The sequence below is a fragment of the Pararge aegeria genome, chromosome 10, assembly GCF_905163445.1.
Source record: "Pararge aegeria chromosome 10, ilParAegt1.1, whole genome shotgun sequence".
Lineage (NCBI taxonomy): Eukaryota > Metazoa > Arthropoda > Insecta > Lepidoptera > Nymphalidae > Pararge > Pararge aegeria.
In genome coordinates, this window is record NC_053189.1 from 8,889,651 (window position 1) to 8,912,975 (window position 23,325).

Here is a 23,325-nt window from a genome sequence, read left to right on the forward strand (position 1 = left end):
TGATTGAGATAGAGAAGTGGTGATAGCGCAGTGGGTAGGAGCTCGACTTCACTTACGGGGAGGCCCGAGTACGAATCCCAGCACGCACTTCTGATTTTTTAGTAATTAAAAATAGCACTTGCTTCAACAATGAAGGAAAACATCGTGACGAAACCTGCATGCCTGAAAGTTCTACATAATGTTCTCAAAGGTATGTGGCGTCCACCAATCAGCATTGGGCCCGCGTGGACTACGGCCTCAACCCCTTCTCATTGTTGGAGGAGACCTGTGCCCTGTAGTGGGCCGGTAATGGGTCGATATGATGATGTTGATGATAGTACTAGAACTTACACTGGCCTGCTTTAGGGCTCCCACAAGAGTAGACTGAGCTGATTTAAAAATTATAATTTTTTTTTTTTTAATTTATTGTTCAAAATAAAAGTAACAAATATTTTTCCAACATAATTATCCATCCCCTTAGAAACTATGCGTTTATGGTGGGGATGGCAGGTTCGCAAGTGTATATCTTAAAAAAAAAGAAAAAATTTATTCAACTACTTAATCTTAATGTAAAAATATTTAGACAATCTTAATCAAACAGTGTCATATTTGAACTATTAGCTAAAAAAAAAATTCCTCTATTGACACTAGATAGGAATATAAATCAGGATTTCTCGATTAAATAATACCCACGCCACGAAAATAATCGTAAAAAGTTTTTTATTAAAAATAAAGTTCATAAGAATTTTAGTTTTTATTTAAAGTTCACTCTTTAGGCTTTGCGAGCCACAAATCTTCTTCCCGGTTGCTCAGTCGGGTAAAAACAGTAAAATACTTAAGTACTACGGAGACAAGTGTTGAAGTGAAGGCAGTAAAAACATTCATTCTATTCAAACAAAATATGAATTTGTGAACACGATAAGTAGGCTATAACAAACTGGGTCTGTTTTTACACTACTTTTTGCTTTCGTCCATCCGTCCATCATTCTGTCATCGAGGCGAAAGTTTCACACATTTGATGCTCACTGGAAAAACAGACGCGAAGTTTTGCGGCCTGCGATACGAACGATGTTTTAATTACGGCGCCCGAAAATTACTCTGTGGCGTTTTTTGAGGCTTTGCGGAAAATAGTGTTGGTATAATTATTATGATTACGTTTGTGTGTAAAAAATATTTATTTAGGCAGCTGTAGTTTAAAGCCTGTATTAATGTTTGCCGAAGTTTTTTAATTTTTCTTCGAGCACTAGGGCCTAACCAATGAGTTCCTATATAAACAATTACTATATAATATAATATACTTAACTATAAACAATTACAATATAAAAATAAACAATTCATTTAAGGGTGAGGCTAGCTTCACTTTAAAATCCTGCATTTCTGCTATCACATACTGGACGTCGCCAATCGCCTTTAAAAAAGGCCTTCTTGAAATAAATAAATTTAGTTTTTTTTTTCTCATGACATCTTAGAGATATTTCTCAGTTAGTAAATCAGAATTATCAACCAAAAAATCCAAATAATAACTCCTATTTATGCATACATAATTGCAATGTTAATTTAAAATTAGCTAGTTTTTTATAGTTTTTCATGTATTTATCATACATGAAAAAACTGGCTTATTGGTTTTAGTTAAATCATGATATTTATCAACTCTATCTACAATTCTATAATGGAAAATTTGTTTATATCAAAAGTGATTTTTTTAAACAGTAGTTCAATAATTGGCAAGTTAGTACATTATATTTTAAAGTTTTTCTGAACCGCACGATACAAAATGCCAGCTCCAAAAAACCCATCTCAAAAATTATTATTTTTTGTCAACCAGTCAAACCTTCTGTTGTTGGGGCAAAATTTTCGCACATTTGATGTGTACAGGAAAAACAGGCGCTATGTAGAGCTTGAATATGGAAACGCTAGTCGGTGGATGGCAATATAAATGCGCCACTTTTTGCTTTCGTCAATCATTCTGTCATTGAGGTCAGGAGGAATTTGATACTCTATGGTAAAACTGCAATTTTGCAGTCTGTCTGCTATAAAATAGAAGTCAATGAAAATATGGTATTTAAAAAAATTCAAACACAAGTTTAAACATTTAATAGTGTGAAACTCAGTAGTTGCTCTTTTCCAACATTTACAATTGCCTTTAAGAAATGACAAGGTAGATTGGAATCAGCCAGCTTCGCTCTTGTCTCCCGCAAGATAGAAAACTTATTGAAGATGTTGTAAATCTGCTTTCGTTCTTCATTTTGATAGTCAAAGTCAAAGATGTTTGTCATTTTTTTTAAAACAAGGCGCTTAAATTTTAAATCTATATTAACCCTGCATTTAATTATTCAAAATGATATGCAATAAGCTGTGATAGCGTAGTAGTTATGCCTTAAGTCTCCTTTTCCGGGGGCCGAATTTGATCTCTGGCCCATAACTATTTACCCTACGTGCTTTTTTAATTTAAGTACTTTCACGGAGAATTAGATGGGGCAAAATTGAATGGAGCTGGGTATAAGCTTAAAATTGTTGTACATTGACCTAGATATTGCTTAATGTTAGTACTTTAATTTAAAAATAAATATTTACTTTAAATAATTGTCATTTTGCGGACGGTATGAAAATCGACTCGTTGGTATACAATTAGGAAATAAAATGCCCTAATTGGGCCCACCTCCGTATTGCACAGCGCATTGGTTTTAAGTTATAGGTTCGATTGCCGGCAAGGGTAATTTGGGAATTCATAATTTCTCTTCCACAAGGTTGAGAGTAAGATCTGTTTGTTGTGGAGTATAAAGATTGAAGATAATATAAATAACACCATACAGATTCTGCAGCTTTTCGCGGAATATATAATGGAATTCCGCAAATTTTTGTCTACTTTTTCTTTGGTCATTTCTGATTGGATGCTTCGGCCATTCTGCTAAGCGATTTTGGGTTCCGGTACGATTTCGTGTAGAAAGCGATTAAGGGTTATGTGTTTAATATTACTGCCATTATCCTTAGCAGGTTTGCCCGCTACCATCTTAGACTGCATCATCACTTACCACAAGGTGAGATTACAATCAAGTGCTAACTTGTAGTAATAAAAGATTATACTTGCTTTACCGGTGATAAAAACATCATGACCATTTCGCAATAGACCTGTGACCTGTAGTGGTAAATATATGGCGCAAGTATAACGTAGGTAAATTTGTGTGATATAGACCTTAAGCGTAAATGGAATAATATAACTAAGAGGCAAGTGAAGTTTACGCGACCTTATCACGGCCTGGCATCGTGGTTATGGCATTATTAAAGTAGACCGTACGTATCCAACGACGCTGAAAAATACGTGACCGATTTACACAATTTTTTTTTCGCCGTGAAGAATAGCTTTCCACAAATTTAAGGTCGGCACTGACGGTAGTGAATAAATTATGTTAATGAACGGTTTGGCAGCGCATCCGAAAGTTGATTTGGGTTTATTGTGGTACTTTCTCGATTATTTGAGTAGGTATGTATGTGGTAAATCATAGATCTAAAAACATACAGAACACTCTTACAGCCATAATTGCATGAAGTGCATTGTGCCCAAAAACAGTGAAAAATGGAAATGGAATTGAATTTTGCTAGCTCACAAACTTTTTCTCATTTCACATTTTATGGTAAACGCTTGGAACATAGTAGGTAAAATAATTACTGGCCGCCTGTTCGAGAAACACTACCTAAGTAAAGTGATACTTGAAGCTTCAATATCAGTCATGTACACGGTTTCTGTATAATCTTAATTCTGTGGTATAAATTATGCATTTAAGAAATTGATCATGTCCACGATCAGCAGATCCTGGTATTCTTAAAAAGCACTGGAAAGATTTTTAAAGAATTAGAAAACTGTAAGGGCTCCCTGAGATATATTTTAACTGCAGTTTCCAAACTGTTAAAGCCTTAAGTAGACTTTCAAGTGAGCTTATTCACATTATTGCTAGATGTAAAATGGAGACAGCCGATAGCTAAACTAAACTACGAATATTACACGTATTCGTATCATCATCGTCATCATAATCTCTAGATGGGCTCGAGTCTCGAGTTTAGGCCCTAGTTAACCACGCTTGCCAAGTGCGGATTCGTAGACTTGTAGACTTATCTGTAGAATTCTATGGATAACTCTTAGGCGTTGAAAACGCGCATAAATCCGAAAAGTCAGTGGTGCGAGCCGTGCTTGAACTCGGTCTCCACGAAAGGAAAGCCGATGCCTTACCCACTTGGCTTCGTATTCGTAACATAAGTTACCTTCGTATTCGTAAAATAAGTTACAATTATTAAAATACCTGAAAAGTTCGCACCATTGTTCCCGATGAAAAACAGCCTACCCCAAATTCAAAAGCCATAATCAAGAGTGAAGGCAGCCATAAATAAATAATATTAATAAAGGTTTTGAAGCGCATCAGTGCGTAGATTTGTGTGAGAGTGTGGGTTTATCACGCAATTTTAATATCTTATGAGTTTCACCCTTAGGTTTGTAAGGTTGTTTGTTATTTGACTTGACATTGTTAATATGGGTGTTTGTTATTTGACTTGACTTCGCTACGAGTATGTAGCAAGCCTACTGCCTGTTTCGCTCTGACATTGAATTCGTGAACCAAGTCATGTATTAAGAGAACTGTTTACACATCATCTAACAAGAATGGTCAACTTAGTCCATCAAATTACGATACAACTTGTAATTATTAATTTTTGATATTTAAAATGCACATAAACATTTTCGGAACCGACAGGATTTGAACCTGCGACTCTCTGGCAATCACGGCCTGAGAGCTTTCTCCAATTAAGCTACGGCTCTCCTACTGTCGATGCCGAAACTAGTATATGCCTTTCACATCAATCTCATAGCGACTGTAGCGTCATCTAGTAGTAAACGTTGCAGTTTCAACCTACTTTTTGAAAGGTCCATATTACAATGAGACACGTTTGAACAAGAGATGACACATTGCTTCCAAGCGTAGGTAAAAACACTATATACTATATTTTTTTTTAGGAATAAAAAAAAATATATAGAAATTGTAATTATTAATGTCTTAGGATTTGATTATCATACCGGAAAATTATACAGCAATGTTATGGAAAAGGAAAATATCTATTATTCGAAATAACTACTTACTACTTACGTATTGACTTATCTTACTGTTATAGTGCCTTTTTATTTATTGTAAGCTCGTTTATTTGTACACATTTGTAACGACAATGCATGTCCAGCGATTCAAATTATATAATAAATTTGAAGGCCAATTATGGCAGTAGGCAAATTCGAATTGAAATTCAAAAATATTTTATCCACGTAGACCTTATTACAGGCACTTATAAAGGGTTCATACATTTAACATGTAACACTAGTATTAGTGATGGTGACTGCATTCGTTAACTTAAAACTAAAGCTAGGAGGTTCCAAACGCGCCCTGGTCTAAGAAGAGCCCACAACAAACTTAGCAGGGTGTTTTTTTTGTTATCACCATCTCACAGTCTAGTTAATGTTGAGCTATGAAGTAAGAGCAATTCAAACCCAAACGTTTTTTATCATACATGTAATCCTTTATATTATAATAGGATTTTTCTATAAGCTTACGTTGTATATAAACTTAGAACTTATTGAGAGACATCTCAAGGATTTCATCTGGTAATTTGTTATAAAGGGATATACAATTACCCTTAAATAAATTACTAATTTCATGCAGCCTAGTAAATTGCACCACAAGTTTATTAAAACTTCTAATATTAATATTGTTACATTCCACTTTCTTTTTAAAATTTGTTATATTTTTATGTACATTAATTAAATTTTCAAATATGTATTGATTATACACTGTTAGAGACCCTGTTTCATTTTGGGGGTACATGGCAATGTGTGTATTGTCGTAGTATATTTTTTATTATTTATAATATAAGATTGCTTCTTCGCACCCCCAGGGACCCACTGAATTATTTTTTCTAAATGTAAACTTACTAATATTTAATATTTACTTACTTTAATATTTTTTTTATTATTAGAGGAAAAAGTTTAATTGGATATACCGAAAACATATATTTTATTAATTATCATCATCATCATATCAACCCATTACCGACCAACTACAGGGCACGGGTCCCCTCCCACAATGAGAAGGGGTTAAGGCCGTAATCCACCATGCTGGTCCAGTGCGTATTGGTGAACACCACACGCCCTTGCAAACATTACGGAGAACTCTCAGGCATGCAGGTTTCCTCACGATGATCCTTCACCGTTGAAGCAAGTGATATTTTAATTACTTAAAACGCAGATAACTTAGAAAAGTTAGAGGTGCGTGCTGGATTTCGAACTATGCCCCCCGAAGGTGAAGTCGAGCTCCTGGGCTCACTGGGCTTTCGCCGCTTTAATAATATAATATATAGAAATATTCTGACCAAATTAGATATTTAATGATTTTTTTGGGTAGAGCAGACAGTTTAAATTAAATTGCAGTACAGTCATTTCTACTATATCTTTCTTCCTGTTTCATTACTTTACGTCTTATCAAGTTTTTCCATTTTGATAATAATATAACATTATTAAACTGGCTCGCAAGTTCTTTGCTGAGAATCACGAGACCATTTTTCCATTTAAAAAAAGCTTTACACAAATTTAGGGCCCGTTCTGACGGCCACGAATAAATTATGTTAATGAACAGTTTGGAAGCGCATCCATTCATTTTCACAATCGCGTGGAGGTATTCCGCAATTTACATGCCTAATAACCCAATATTTTCAGTGGTTAAAGTGGCTGTATTATTTAGTTTCGGACAGAAAAGTATAAAATATAACCTGCTATAATATCATTTACTCAGAATAATGGCACCGTTTATCTTACTTTTAATACAAATTCACCATTTATTTTTAGAATATATATATCAATTTAACCTTATTTAGAATCGTTGTGATTTAAATATATGAGTTATATTTTTAAATATATGAGTTATATATATAAAAATATAGGTACCATTGGAACTGACTAAATGTAAATACAGAAACAATCACATATTCTATTTCAGTTACCACGAAAACTCAATAATAATATCTAATCATGTTATACATCGAAATATCCATTAACTTTAAAGCTTGGTAAAAAATAATAAACCAAAAAAAATAATAAAACCAAAATAATAATAAAATAATTTATCCTATTACTCACTAATAAGAAGTTTCACTTTTGCCTTTTGTGAGTTATTTGCTCAGGATTTTTCTTTTTGAGTTTTAATCAATAAGAAATAAAAAGAAATAATGGGAGTACGCCTAAAAAAAGGATGTTGAGATATTAAAAAAATGCTAAATAAATTGCCCATTGTGCGGTCAATGTTCAATGTCGGTCAAGGTCTTAATTACTTATCATTAGGAATACTATATACCTAAATTAAAGCAGAATTTACTGGATAATTACTGCTCTTTTCTTCAAGTCAGTGGAAGATCCCTCCGCAATCAAATCTAACGAGTTGCACTTTATGACAATTTGTTTATTTATTTTTACTTAAAGTTTTGGTCGAGTGCATCAACTTGCATAAAGTATTTTTTTTTAACTTAGAGTATATCCATACTCTAAAAATCTGTATCCTTCAAATCTGCAACAAATAATTCCTGATACTACGGCAGACGATAAAATCTTTTAAGCGGTATACGATAAAATAAACCAATGTCATTAGTATTAACAATTGAACTATTTGCCAAATAAATTCAAAAACTCAAATTTATTTACTTCAGTACTTACGTCAAGCTTGTTAGTATTTGTGATAGTAAGTAGTTTGAAGTGTAGTAAAATTAATTCTGTTGTTTTTCTTGGAAATTTATCTCAATCAAATAACATTATTCGGTTACTTCGTAGCTTGGATGTAACGTAACGGTTTGTTAAACCAAACGTGACGTGGAAGCATATCGTGCAATGGACCCTTGGGGAGCGACCCAAGACTTTTGTCTATGACTATTATCTTCCTTGCAAACATAAAACTAAATGAGTTATATAATTTAGGTGATCCACCATACGCATCTGGCTAAATCAAGAAACCCCGGTTTCCGAATATAAACATATATTTCGACACACATATTTTCAGCACACACAAATAATAAGAGATAAGGTTGTTGCTAAAGCAATGTCTCCCATACAACCATTAGTGAGAGGATAATATAAGAAGTATAATTTAGGCCCTAAATATGAAAAATAAAAAAAACACTAATTCATAACATGGCGTAAAATTCATAAAAGTACAAACATATTTTATAATACAACATATGTTATAATTAATTAATTTTATATATAATGTTACATAGATAAAATTATTTTTTAAACTACTTTCGAAGGATTTCCAAAATTATGAAGGATTTTTCGAGTCTGAAACTCCAACCACTCTGAGAGAAACCGGTGCCCTCTATTGGACATTGAATAAGCAATGGGTTGGTAATGATTAATTGCAACAAATTAGCATGTTAGCCGTTACATTACCGAAAGAGGAATATTTCCCACAAAACAAATTGATGTACTTTGCCAAACGTGGGAGTACATGCTTCTACACTTATGAACACAATCCTAATGGACTTAACATGTAAAATGCGCTTAGATTATATACATCGCAAATAACTCTACGCTGTTTCTACTTTATTTTGATCAAAGTTAACTAAAAAATATAGTTTTTTTTTGAAGTTATGAAAACCTAGTTGTCAGAGCTCCGACTTCCTTTTTAGCGGGATCGAGTTCGATCCCCGACACGTACTTCTAACTTTTTCGAGTTGTGGGAGTATTTTTTTTTTTGATTCCTTTAATTAAAATATCACTTGTTTTATCGTTGAAGGAATACATCGTGAAGATATCTGCATGCTTGAGTATTCTCCATAATAATCTCAAAGGCGTGTAAATCCACGCTTGGCTACCTTATTTTTTTTTATATATATACTCTTTATTTGGCACCACTCAGAAAAACGAGACAAAAAAAAAAGAAGAAACACATGAAGAATAAAGCAGGATACAAAAGGCGGCCTTATCGCTAAGTAGCGATCTCTGCCAGGCAACCCTAGGATTAGGAAAACTAAAAAGAAAAGCGAATAGGTGGGGTACACTATTTAGTACATACATAAAAATACCATAAACCAACATACAAATACATACTAGTACATAAACTAGACTACACAAATACAATAATACTATTGATAAATATAAAAAATAAATATACTAATACAAATTTTAACATACCATAAATACTTAAATATGAGTTTGAGTAGATAAATAAATAATAATAGTCGTCTTTACTGAGCGAGATAATGAGCCTTAACAGCATTTTTAAATATGCCCAGCTTAGTGGACTACGGCCTAAAATCTTACCTTCTGCAGGGCTAGCATGGGCAGGAGATAAAAATTATATCCCCGATTATATACCCTGATAAGGGATATAATTAACGTGCCCACCTGCTAAATCACTGGAACATGGAATAAGAGTAGTTTACCCCCGTTTATTAATACACATATGTTATTTGGATATTATTTCAACTTGTGCACCTGTGCTCTGAGAGTTGATAAAGCTGTGGAAGAAGATAAATTTATATCCTTTCCCCGGGGATATAATTGTCTCCTGCCCATCCTAGGCGTGCTGAAAGGAAAACCGCGGCTTGTAGTGTGCAGGCAATGAATATATTGTGTTTTGCGTTTGTCTTTTGTGTTAATGATGATATAGACCCACAACTATAAAACACGCACACGAAGGGTTTCGTGCACTACAATAATAATAAATATTAGCAGTAGAGCTTTTTGTGACTGACCTCGTCCGGAGAAGTATTACCGTTCTTTACCGGCAGTACTGCCGCTAAGCACCATTGTTGCTGTTGAACTGAAAGGTGTGGTTATCGGTATATTTAAAGGTACATGGGCCTTAACACCTACGCCTCAAGTGGATGTATGAGAAGTTTTGTTAATTTTAATCCTTACTAATGTAAGTTTGTTTGTTACGCTTTGATGCGAAAACTTCTGAACCGATCTCCATGAAACTTTTTATACATATTCTTGGAGGTATTAGAAATAATATAGCATACTTTTGATTTAAAAAAAAAAATTACGTAAGAAAAAAAAATTTTTGTGAAAATATCTCAAAATCTCATATATGACTATAGGTGTAGACTATGTAGCAGTACGCTGCCTCCCAAAATTACGCGGGCGAAGCCGCAGGGCACATCTAGTAAAAGATAATTCTTCACACTTCGAGATTCAGATTATAGATATACATATTATTTACAAGAATTGCTCGTTTAAACGTACTAGATAATACTTAAACAAGAGCTTTATAAGTAATAAAGTCATACTTCTTTAAGCGATAGAAGTAAGCTCCTAGGTCAAAGTTAGAATTCAATTTTATGCGTACTCACTGTTGGACAGAGAACAGCTATTTTTATGCTACCACGTATTTTTTATGATCGTTGGATAGGTTCGGTCTACTTTAATAATGTCATAACCGTGATGCCATGCCTCGATAAGGTGGCATAAACACAGGTCACCCCGAATGTGTATAGCTGTTCTAATTTACGCGTAAGAAGTCGTTCACGCCAGTATTTATAATAGAAAATAAATAAAAATCGATGTCCCAGCATAGATTTAACCTCCCTATTCAATTGTATAAAGTCAAAAGTAACCCTGTTTGTCTGTCACCCTTTTATAAAATTTATTAATTAATATGTTAAAAAACAGGTCATAGCAAAATAAAAAGTCGCAACTTATCCAGATAGGCAGCCCCAACATATATGATGACGATACTTTTATAGATATACCCAATTATTATACTGTTTATTGTTGTAATCTGACAGGCCTAGAATGTGCAACTCACCTACTCCATTATCCCAACTGCTCTGAACGCTCAACTGCTGAGAATGTTATTAATATACGTTTCTTATCGAGTTGCCTTTATTTTATAAACAAATAAATAAATATACCTACTACGACTATACACACATCTCCATTTAGCCTCAAAGTAAGCGTAGCTTGTGATATGGGTACTAAGATGGCTGCTGAATATTTTTATGAATAATATACATAAATACTCACAATATACAAATAGACACCCATACATTAAAAAATATATTGCCTCGCTGCGGTGGTTTCGAGGACGTTTTAGATTTAATTAAGTTTTAAATAGTTTATTTTAGGTTATATTTATAAAACAATTATTCTAAAAAATAATCATGTTCATCATACAAACATTTTCCAGTTGTGGGAATCAAACCTACGGCCTTGGACTCAGAAATACAGGTTCGCTGCCCACTGCGTCAGTCGGCCAGTCAAATAAACCACTGAACAGATGTCGATAAAATTTGACAAGGAGATAGATTGCATCCTGAGGAAAAATGATTCCCACCGCGTGATTCCAAAAAACCGAACCAAACATGGTAAAATCGCAGGCTATTCCGTTTTTAATATTAACAAACATCCTTAACCTCAAAACGTCAATCAGTAGTACTTACTTCTGTACATAAGAAAAAAATTGATATAACATTAAGAAATATAACTTATAAAAGGATAACATATCACTATTTCAAAGTTTTATTTTTGTCACGTACAAAGCGTACAAGTTACGACAAAATGGTCGCTTCTTTTTCTATTTGGATTAAAATGACAATAGTTCTAACGAAGAATGGGATAATAACATCATAGGTATAAACCATAAATATACCTATCTACCTAATGATACAAGTACAAAAGAGAAATTTGAATGGGAAAATATCTTTGAAAATGTTGATGTTCTGTCCGATTTGACATATTTTTGTGGAGGATTCTTTGAGTTCTAATTCATTAATTTAAAAATTAAAATTTCCGGTTGTTTTTTTACACTTACGCGATTTGAAAGTTTCTTGATCATTATGCGTGCTTCTGTATCTTAAGCGGTTAGGGACAGAAAAATGATAGGTATTTTAATCCCTAAACATCAGTCTTCCTACGCGATTATTAAGAAAGTCAATTTCGTCATCTGAGACGGTTAGGAGTCCGGAGACTTTTAATAAAACTATACAAAAGGTTTTTAGCTGTAAAACTTCTAACAAACTGAAATATTATTAGCTGCTGTTAAACGCACATTAAAGCCGGCCAGCCGCATCGTTTCTTAATGCATGTTTCCCATATAAGCTGGTTTAGGGGGAGGATTTCTTATCCGTCTATCTAATTTATCTTAGGTAGGCTCTTAGGTCAGTACATATGAATCTTAGGTACATATGTACTGACCTAAGAGTTGAAAAGAAACGCTCTTAAGTTACGAAGACCAGTTTTTTTTATTAAACTACAAGTTAGCTCTTTAATACAATCTCACTTGGTGGTACGTGATGATGCAGTCTTAAATTGTACAGGGATAAACTAGTTCGGGTACAGGGCATGGGTCTCCTCCTACCCTGGCCCAGTTTGGGTTGGTGGACTTCACACACCTTTCGAGAACATTATGGAGATCTCTCAGGTATGCCGGTTTCCTCACGTTGTTTTCCTTCGCCGTTGAAGACGCAGATAACTTACAGTTAGATGTGCGTGCAGGGATTCGAACTCGGTTCGAACTGACCAGATTTAGAACTTAAAAAAATAACAGGACCATTGTGTGAGCACATTCTATCAGGGTAGTCATAAATGTGTTGCTTTGCTGAAATTGAATTCACTGAATGTACATGTGTACGAAATACGGGAGGAGGACTCCGAGGTTTGGAGGACCAAAGGACCAGTGGAATTAAGAAATCCCTACCAAAGAGCTATGTCCAACAGTGGACGTCCATTGGTAGATATGGTAATGGTGATGATATGGAATATTTAAACTGAATAATATAATGGTAAAAGTGTGTGTAGATTTGGCTTAACCAGTAAACCAATCAAGTTAAATCCAGCCAATATTCCAATCTTGATAGAATTTAAAAATTAAATTCTGGAAAAAAAACGAGGAACCAAGATTCAAAAAATACTTTTGTTCGGTATCCGGTGGTAGCTTGCATATTTTTATCCTATGTTAGTCACCAGTTTCCGTCCGTAAATCCAGATTTTAAAAATCAACAGTGACAAATTCAAACTTGACACTTTGACGGGCAACATCTAGTACAAAATTTTCTTATGTTGTGGTCAGAGGATCATCATATCAACCCATTACCGGCCCCATGCAGGGCACGAGCCTTCCCCCACAATGAGAAGAGCGGTAGTCCACCATGCTAACCCAGTGCGGATTGGTGGACTCCACAAGCCTTTGAGAACATTATGGAGAACTCCCAGGCATGTCGGTTTCCTCACGATGTTTTCTTTCACCGTAGAAGCAAGTGATATTTTAAGTACGTAGAACGCACATAACCTAGAAAAGTTAGAGGTGGGTGCTGGGATTCGAACTCGGCCTCCCGAATTCGAGCTACTACCCACTTGGCTATCACCGCTACCTGCACTACCCAGCAATGAAGTGGGACGAGGATAACCACGTATTATACCAATTTTTTAATTTCATCTCTCAGACCTCTAATTGTTATAACGTGGCCGGCTTAATATCAACCCCAATTTTGCACTCGCGTTTCCTATAAACATCGAATGCATACATCATGGTAATTACACTGCTTTGAATATGCTCTTTGAAATCATGCCAAGCCGAAGCTAAAATCCTCTAGGACCATAAAAAGCTTTTGTATTGAATTATTAAATCGCCATCAAATAGTATAAAACACTCATCCATATTATGTGCATATTCAATATTTTACTTTTTATATTTTACTGACTCGGAACATTGTATTTTTGTTTAAAAGATATTTTTATACCATTTAAAATTTAATTGAGCCTTGTTTTCGTATCGGTTCTAGGATACATAACTATTTGTAATACAATTTTTCATTAAAAAAATTTGAGGTACACTTACACTTACACATGTAATAAAAAAATATAGATAACATATTTCTTATAAAAAAATAAATAACTATTATTGCATTATGATCGCTAGTTCGAGCCTATAAAAAAAAGATTTATTCAGAGAAGGGACGATGGAGAAAGCTGTCCTAGGAGTGCATTTACGTGACAAAATTACAAATTACAAATACAAACTTAAACAAAAAAAGTATACAAACTTTATTTAATTCATTATCATATTTAATTGACTTTTGATTATTTTAAAGTATGTTGATAAGCTACCTATGCTGCTAAGTTAAAATTAAATTAGACCCAGTTTGGCGAGCTTTAATGATTATGATCATTTCTTAGTGCTAATGACCGGGATTTCCAGCTTAAAACTCTCCACGGGCACGGGCACACCTATCTTAATTTCTGATTGGTACCGATATTTTTTTTTTATAACAAAGGCAGTAATTTGTTTTGATCCGAACCAAAAATCTAAATCTGTTTGTAGTCTGTTTGCTTGTTTAGTTTTAAGGGGGTCAACATGTACCGCTTAAAATTATTAATAAACTGTCATTAAAAAATACTTAATATTTATATTACTTCCAAATTCAAGGGCTCTATAAATTTATGAACTGTCGCATTTTTCTGTCCGCGGTTCTATTAATATTAAAAGAAAATTTCAGTACTCAACCAACCGTCTCTTGGAGATCGTAATTTTCGTTCCTTCATTTTATCGTAGCACTTTTACCCGTTCATTTTTAAAATACGATGTTCGACAAATTCACTTAATGCCGCGTTAAATGAACCGTGTTAGCATAATAAAAGATTTATACTTGAAAAGCGATTTCAAAACGGACTACATTCCTATTGAATGAGAAGCGCCGCATTCGCCGTCACTATTTTATCTTACGTGTCCGAATACGAGTATTTTTCAATTCTGAACGGCTTGAGAATTTCAAAATGAAGTTAGGAAAGCACTATACATACAAACAAACCGTCGATTGTTTAAATACTGCTCGGTTTAAATGAACACAGAGGGATCTTCCGTCGAGTTTGTACGTTACTTTCGTCATTAAGAGAAGCGTTTTCATTTTCCACTAAATTTCTCCTTTGAATTCCCGCAATAATTAGGAATAAGGAGTAAACGTACTGTAAATTAAACTGGAAATTCGTTCTCTGTGCGTATTTTTGAACTTCAAGTAGGTAAGTGCCTTCCAGTATAATATTTTTATACTCAAAGGCATTTATTTACTTATTTGGATGAGCAGAACGGAATTTTAAAATAAAATTATAAGTGCCATAAGTGCATTCTCTTGTATCAATTAACGAGTCAGAATAATAAAAGTTTAATTTACTAAATAAAATATTGTACGGGGTTTTAAAAAACTTGTCGTCTAGCAATATATAAATAAAAATATGACATATATAATACTGGAAAGCTAAACAACCCGTTCTGAAAGCACTGATTGGGTTTACATACATTCACACGGAGCAAACAGTAATTAATATAATTTTTTTTTCTAACAATTATCATTGTTCATTGTAATTTTCTATTTTATCTTTTATACTAATTTTTTAAATTTTTAATTTTTAATTTTTATTGTTTAATATTTATGACATGCGATTTTAATCAATTTCGGCAATGTACCCTCTACGCACGTTTCGCTCTGAAACCGGAGTACCCTCAGGAGATGTTGACTTTACAATGAATAATTGTCTACCATTAAAAAACTCTGTTGACTTTACAATTAATAAATTGTAAAGTCAACAGAGTTTTTTAATGGTAGGATAAAAGAAATGTTGATAAAAAACAATATAGAGATCAGATATTTATTTTGGATTAAATATACATGTGACACGCCGCCAAATCCTGTGCCTGACCACGGGCAATGTCCTTTCACATCCTTGAAATTCCGTATAGAGCTCAGCACCTGTTCCGAAGATGTCGAAATCTACAATACAGCTAAGAACTCGGCTCTTGTTTGGTGAGATAAAATGTTACAGTGCTCTAACAAAACTTGAAACTAGTTTCCTTTGTTACAGTGGTCGAGAGTCACAAAGGCGAGGGTCTCGAGTTGTCTCATGTGCAACGGAACGATATGGGCGCGTACTACTGCATTGCAAGTAACGGCGTACCGCCCACCGTCAGTCGCCGATATCACGTGCAAGTGCATTGTAAGTCTAAAGAAAAGGACAAACTGATAGGCAACGATTTATTTACTTAATTCATGCAAGCCATGACGAATTATTAATTCATAAAAAGTTTAGCACATATTTCATTTGAAAAAAACATTGTGTATTTAGTATATTAATTTGAATAAAATTATTATGTTTTCAGTATATCTTATAAATCCAGTACCACACATATAACACACATTAAAAAGTATAAAACTTTTTTATTATATTATGTTGCTAGTGCAGATAATATCATTAACTTTGGATAGAAGCAGGCGTTACTTTGCGGAAATCCATAATATATTATGAAAATTAAGCCTAATTTGATATTCTCCGCGACCAGCAGGAGAATCTGTATGGTGTAATTTATAATTTCTTCAATCCGTACACTCCTCACCAAACAGATCTTCGGCAATGTACCCTCTACGCACGTTTCGCTCCGAAATCGGAGCATCCTCAGGAGATGTTGACTTTACAATGAATAAGTGTTAAGACAAACTTAACTTATAATGCTTAATTTTCATAATCATTAACTTTGCAGTAGGTACCCTCTAAGTATGGCTGCATTTTTGTACCTCGGGTTGTCTGCAAGAGATTGCTAGGCAACGATAAAGCCGCTGAGTACATCTTCTTAATCTTGCTCAATGACTTTTCTCTTATTCGCTCGTTGGCATACAATTAAAGTGTATTTATTCAATAAAAAAAAATTATTGATAAAATAATTAAATTAATAATATAATAATTAATTATTAATTCAAAGCTTAATAAGCTTTGAATTAATGCTTTATAAATAAATTGACCGGACCTCTAAGATGCTTAAGGTTGTCTAAGATGTCAATATAGCAGTCAACAGGGAAAATGATGTATGTTTGTTTACAGTTATCCCACAAGTGAAAGTGACAAATCAACTGGTTGGCGCTCCTCTTGGTAGTGACGTCGAACTCCAGTGTTATATAGAAGCCTCTCCTAAAGCCATGAACTCCTGGTCTCGTGAGGATTGTATGTATACTTCTGTTTTAAAATGGTTTTGCATAATGACATGATTTAGAATAGGTATTCATAAATTTATAGTTACTAAGTGTATCTAAAAGATGGAGAGTATAAGATAAGTTTAAAAGGAAAACAGACACTACCTAATCAGACAATTTAAGTAGCATATTTACTCGGTACTCTCAACCTAATGAGAGTTCCCATAAATAAGCTGAAGATATTCACGCTTCGATTGAAGTGGTAAAATAAATAAGAATCAAAAAGGATTAGTCGATAATATCAACATGGGGCAATACTGGTACAGAATGTAATGCAGTTTTACGGCTATCTATTGTGTACCCACCAAAGATTTATTAACATGAACCGGGAAGAAATCAGATAAACGAGAATAGATTGCTTTTACTCTACGAGGACACAAGATAATATGAGAGTGGAGCGATTAATCACGAAACAAAGCAAAATCTATGTAATTAATGATATCTTCCTCAAGCAACACATGGAGCACGGAATAGCATTATTAAATATTCGCTTAGTAAACTTGGACCAGCGCCAGATAATGAGTTGAGTTAAGTTAACCGTCCACTGTCTAGGTAAACTCCTTGATCTCTGTCTATGAAACGATTGAGGTAGACGGGGCTGATGATAAACAATACCCTACATTGAGCTTCATCTGTCTGCCATTACCACATAATGACTCACATTCTGGACATTAGCATATTGCAATTATATCAACTGACAAGGGTTGGAATCAAATTTACTTGGCCAATTACCTTACGCCCTTGCTCGGAAAGTGAATACAACTGTGGAACAAATGTCTCCAGCCCAATCTGTTGGGTACCAACTGTTTGCAGTAACTCTGGCACACATTCACAACAAAATACAACCAAGAAAAAACCGAAACTCAACGGTTTTTTGCTTTTAGTATTCGGTAGTTTTAGTACTGGAAAAATACTAGCAAAAAGCAAATTTAGAAACATGGAGATGTCATAAAAAGTGGGCAAAGATCATTATTCAAACAAGATTAATGCTGCTCTGTAGAAATCTCGAGGCCTTCGGTCAGATATAATAATTGTGCTATTAGCCAACTAATAAAGACTAATTCTGTAGATACATTGAAGTCAGTAATTTCTATTTCATATCGTTTGATGGACTTATTTCTTGCTTTACGTACATAAATTCACTTAAGATAATAAATTAACTATGCTAGGATGTTTACCGCAATGTTTGAAAGCAAGACACTAAAATACTCCACTATCGATTTCCTTGGAAAAAGAAAAAAAAGAACAAACAATGCAATAAACATTTTAAAGAGTGTGTGATAATACTATTATTTTTTGATATTCACATAGCCACCGGGACAGAAACTAAATAAAATTGTTTTATAAGAGTTTGTAATTGAAACTTGATAAAAACCTATAATTATTAAACATTATTTAACACAGCCACAACGGCTGGACAGATCAGAATGATAATTGACACGAGGATTGCCTATGGCTTTTTATCCCAGGAAAATTAACAGTTCGAGTGGAATTTTGTAGAAAACCATAATAAACGCGACCGCAGTCGCGTGTTGTAGCTAGTTTGTAAAAAAAAATAGTAATAAAACCTTGTAATACTGTAAAACCAATTACTTTTTGTTAAAAGTAACGAAATAATGAGTATCTTTCTAGCTACTGTAACGAACAGTATCAACATAACGCAGTATTTTCATGTTTAACATACCGTAAAATTGAGAACCTTGAAATAAATTCCCCTACTGTTAAAAAGTAAAAAATGTGATAAAAGCTTTAAAAAACCTATCATTATTGAAGAGTAACAAATTTTGCAGCGTTAGTAAGCGACAAATTGCTGGAAAATCCGAAATTCCGCATCACGGAAACGGCGGTGAACGAGTATTCTTTATGGATGAATCTCACGATAAAGTCGCTTGCACCGGGCGATTACGGAACCTACGTGTGTGCCTCCGTCAATGCGCTGGGGAAGATGGAGAGCCAAGTCAGCTTACACAGTGAGTATATAATACAGTATAAATTTATAACTGCTAAAACGGTGGCAAATTTTGCATAGCGGTACATTTTTGTCGGCACCTGGAGAGTTGTAAGTTTTAGATGATAACTAGTTTCCGCCGGCGAGGAATTTTCGTTTTCCCGGAGGGCTGAAACATTCTTGTGAGATAAAAAAGTATTCTATGTGTTAATCCAGGTCCCATTTTGGTGGGCGTGTGTCAGTGTATTGAGTCGTTTTAAGTCTTGATTAAAAATTTAAAATACAAAATTAGTTTTTAGTTTAAGAAGTAAGGCTATTTGACATAAAATTAATTTTGTATTTTAAATTTTGAATTAAACGCACTTTCAAAAGGTCTGTCAGTTTGTAGAACGAATCTAACGAAAAGGAACCGGCAAAAAACTCATTAGTTGCTCTTTTCCAACATCGACAATTAATATTTTAACATTTATATTTGTATCTTGTGATGATGAAAGCAGAGCCAGATGATTCAAAGTAACTATGTCATTACGAAATTCATTGAGTGTATAGTAAGTTTTATGTAATAAATGTTTTTAATAATTACATTGTTAAAATTATGCAGTCGTAACTCCATAATTTAACATAAATACATAAAAATATAGCATATGAAGTTTTATTGATAAAAAGTAATAATAATAATTAATATTTAAGTTTATAAATATTAGGTTGGGGAAAAAGTCTTTTCGCATTATAGTATGTATGAACGTAATAAAATCTCTTTGGTTATACTATTTGTATCTGGCTGGTTTTGGTATCATTAAAAGTTTCAAATTTAAAGAAGATAAATTCAAATTAGGAAAATGTGTGATTTTTATTTGTTTTTCGTACTGTGAGGATGAGTGAATCTAATGAAGAAATTCGATACATTTTAAAATTTTACTACAAAAAAGGTAAAAATGCAACGCAAGCCGCGAAAAGAATTTGCGATGCTCATGGCCCTAGTGAAGCGTCTGAGTAGCACAAATTTGGTTTTCAATCCGGAAATTTTGTTGTCAAAGATGTACCTCGCTCTGGTTCCCTATTAAGGATTAAATGGATGCCATTTTTGAAAAAGTAGAGCATGATCGGCGTATCAGTGGTTACAACGTAGCTGAAGAACTGGGAATTGACCACATAACAGTTTTGGCGCATTTGAAAAAAACTGGCATCCCTCTCTTTTAAGAGAAGGAAAGTCTGTACTGTGTAATATTCCACTACAGGGCGTGATACATTAATCGTGCAATATATTTAAATGTACAGGTTGAAGAGAGTTTCAAAGTGGCACTTTTTGAGTAATTTTTATATGACGCTAAATTTGCTCTGACCACCATTGGTTAAGAAGTAATGAGTTTTCATTTTCCTCAGGGCTAGAACTCAGCATGAACGGCTACGCGGACGAGCCCATGGTGTCGGGTGCAGCGTGGCAGCGTGCAAGGAATCTTCCAGCACGCACCCTCCCTGCAACTTCTCACGCCCACCAGTATCTAACACAACACCTGCCACCGCAATTGTACGCGTTGTTGTTAACAGCACTGCAGTATGTGCACACCTTTTAAACTATTAAGATTCAATTTAACATCTTATTATCATTCATTCGGTAACATGGCCTAATGTATTCCATTTGATATAAGTTACTATATTAATTTTTTTCAGATTTAGCTTAACTGAATGTGAAAACTATCATCTCGTATTACAAGAAACTGCTTAAGTAGTCAATAGAGTTGTGTTTTTATTGTCTTTTGACAAAAAAACTGGAAGCCGAACAAGGCTCCCGCTGGAGTTGCTACTTTTTTTGTTTCCAGTTTGGCTGTGTAAGTTGTGAAGCTGTAATATAAATGTCCAAGGAACTAAAATTTTAATTACTAAAAACTAGTTCCGGAGACACATGTTTATTACATTTGGCGCTTCGAATAGCCACAAAATTTAAGCTGTTATATTATGTACAGCGAAGGCCAGTCCAGTGTTAATTAGAGGTCTGTTCAGGCGTTAGACATGTAAATAAGTAATTACTTTTGGGATTACCTTTCTTCAATTGTCCCACAAACTTGCCCCAATTTGAAAGTCACTGGTCATTATATATAAAAAATGGTAATATATACTACATCATTATGCAAGTAAGTTGGTAATACTGCAATAATTACTAATAATTACTACTTATGACTATTAGTTATTCGATGTTATGTTAGTTCCGAAATTAAAGTATGTATATAGGAATTTATCGTCATTATCATTATCATTATATCATAAGTAAATACTTGGTAAGTAACTGTTTATAATAATAATAAATAATTGTTATGTAAATATTAAATGATCTTCTTTACTGCCAGATAACGTTTATGGCGTAAGTATTATATCACAGTACCGTGATACAAATTTTGAAACACGCAGTATTGTTTCCATCGCATGTTCAACTTTTGGTCCAGCAGTCCACTCTGGAAAAAAAATTGGAATTATCTATTCTCAGTTCGATCAGCTGTTTCAGTTGACAACATGAAATGTTTAAATTTTTTATAACTAGCGTAGAAACTGAACACATTTTGAATATCGCCTAAAGATATCTAAATCGGATCGACTAAATGGGTTTCGGGGCTGAAGACTGTTAAGAATAACGTACGTGTCATTGTTAACAGCTTTTAATAACAAAATGGCGGAGAAGCAGGCTAATCTATACTTAGAAATCCCTTAGTTTGAAAATTCTGTTTTTTCTGATTCTTTTTTCCAGTTAATTTATCTTATATAGAAACTATTGTGCAATATTTATGTGTTTCATACTGTGCTTCCTTCGGTTTGTAATAACTCTATATTTATTGTAAATAGTTACTAATAGTTGAAATAATAAATTGTCTTACATGTTATAACCTAAAACATAGATTTTCCATCCAACGTACATAATGTACGAGTGTACTCGTATGTGTTAAGTGTAATATTCTAGTCAGACATGTATTCACTTAAAACTATTAAAATATAATATTAACAAAATATTCAATAAACATAAGAATAAGTACACTTAGTGACCTCACACACTGTGCAACCGCGATCACGATGCGACCCATCTTCAGGCCGGTATCCCTTAGTTTGGAATCTCGCAATCGTGTACTCGTTGTCGAGTATCGAAAATCTGTAACATCAGTATCTGTATGATGAAGCTATAACTGGAGAGTGCTTGCCTAGGAAATACACATTCCCTCTTGAATTGAGGGAACCCAAGGTAACGGAGATGATTAAATTGTTAGGGACACATACACACATATTTTCGCTGTGTAATATAGATAGACATAAAAATTATGAAAGCGTTGTATCCGTGCAAACTGATAATGCCCCATCGTTTCTTATACTACAAATAGAATTATAGATGAATTTGAGCTTTAAGAGGAAGGAAATTTTAGGTGTTACATTACAGTGTTTCGATGCTCGAAAACGACCTTTCCAGTACGACAGTGCTACATAGGGGTAAAAATTGTATTTATTTGTCCTCCGATTGTCCACAAGAGCAACGCGTGGAAGTTCACAGTAAATGACATAGTTTGACGCATCGAGTAGTCCGCCAGACGACCGTTGCGACCAAGTGTGAGATGCGTATTACTTTACTTTATTTAAACTCTGCTGCCACTGGCTCTAGTCATGGCTGCATTGTACACGAGTTCTTTTGATCTACAGCCAAACTAAAGCGTCTAACTGAAGTCCATGTAGTGACTTTGCGGCCAATCAAAACACGTCCCGGTTCGATTAAGTGCCCTGTGATTGGTCGCAACCAGGAAGCAAATTTTGACGCTTTTGCCGATGCGGATAGACCCGTTGGGTTGACCTAGCTTTTTGTGAAATTCAATTTATAAATATAGGCCAGCACACACGAAGAAATAACAAAATTGTGTACAAAAAAATATCTTTCAAAGTGATCGCCTGCACGATGTTACTTGTGGAATTCTGTGGGATTCTGCAAAAGTTCTCTCAGAGTGTGACAGTTTTATCGTAATGATATCTTGATATAGTGTGTGTACGCCTTCAAAACTTTCTGGTTGTTTCAGAACTTAACTCGAAATCTTGTGCTAATAAATATGTTACGTTGACTTTGACAATAAATGTGTAATTTACAAACTGCTGTAAAGTTAAAATAAAATTCAAAAAAGTAATTGTGTGTTTCTTAAAGCCCTTTTTGTAAAAACGCCTTGTTTCTATTGATTTTCACGTCCATCTGTCTATCACTTATATGTTTAAATGCCATTAAAGCTTTTTAATAACCAGTATATTCTTTTAACATGATTGAATTTGACGTAAGTAAATAAAGTAAGTGGTAATTATTTCCTGCAACAATTCTGTACCCATCGGTTATTGCCATAGAATATAGC

The 23,325-nt window shown here is 34.0% G+C and overlaps 1 protein-coding gene across 2 annotated transcripts in view; it reads left to right on the forward strand.

Moving 5' to 3' along the window:
* The window catches only part of LOC120627163 (lachesin-like), a 134,145-nt gene extending 111,098 nt beyond the window's left edge, over window positions 1–23,047 (forward strand). The window contains exons 6-10 of one of the 2 annotated variants that reach the window (XM_039895038.1): window positions 15,854–15,985; window positions 16,865–16,984; window positions 18,804–18,983; window positions 20,345–20,516; window positions 22,637–23,047. In XM_039895038.1, coding sequence (XP_039750972.1) covers window positions 15,854–15,985; window positions 16,865–16,984; window positions 18,804–18,983; window positions 20,345–20,516; window positions 22,637–22,658 — 626 coding nt within the window. In that variant the 3' untranslated portion in view covers window positions 22,659–23,047. Of the gene's footprint in view, window positions 1–15,853; window positions 15,986–16,864; window positions 16,985–18,803; window positions 18,984–20,344; window positions 21,060–22,636 lie in introns of those variants that run through there. The other variant, XM_039895039.1, reaches the window with a different exon arrangement.
* Window positions 23,048–23,325: the final 278 nt, after the last annotated feature.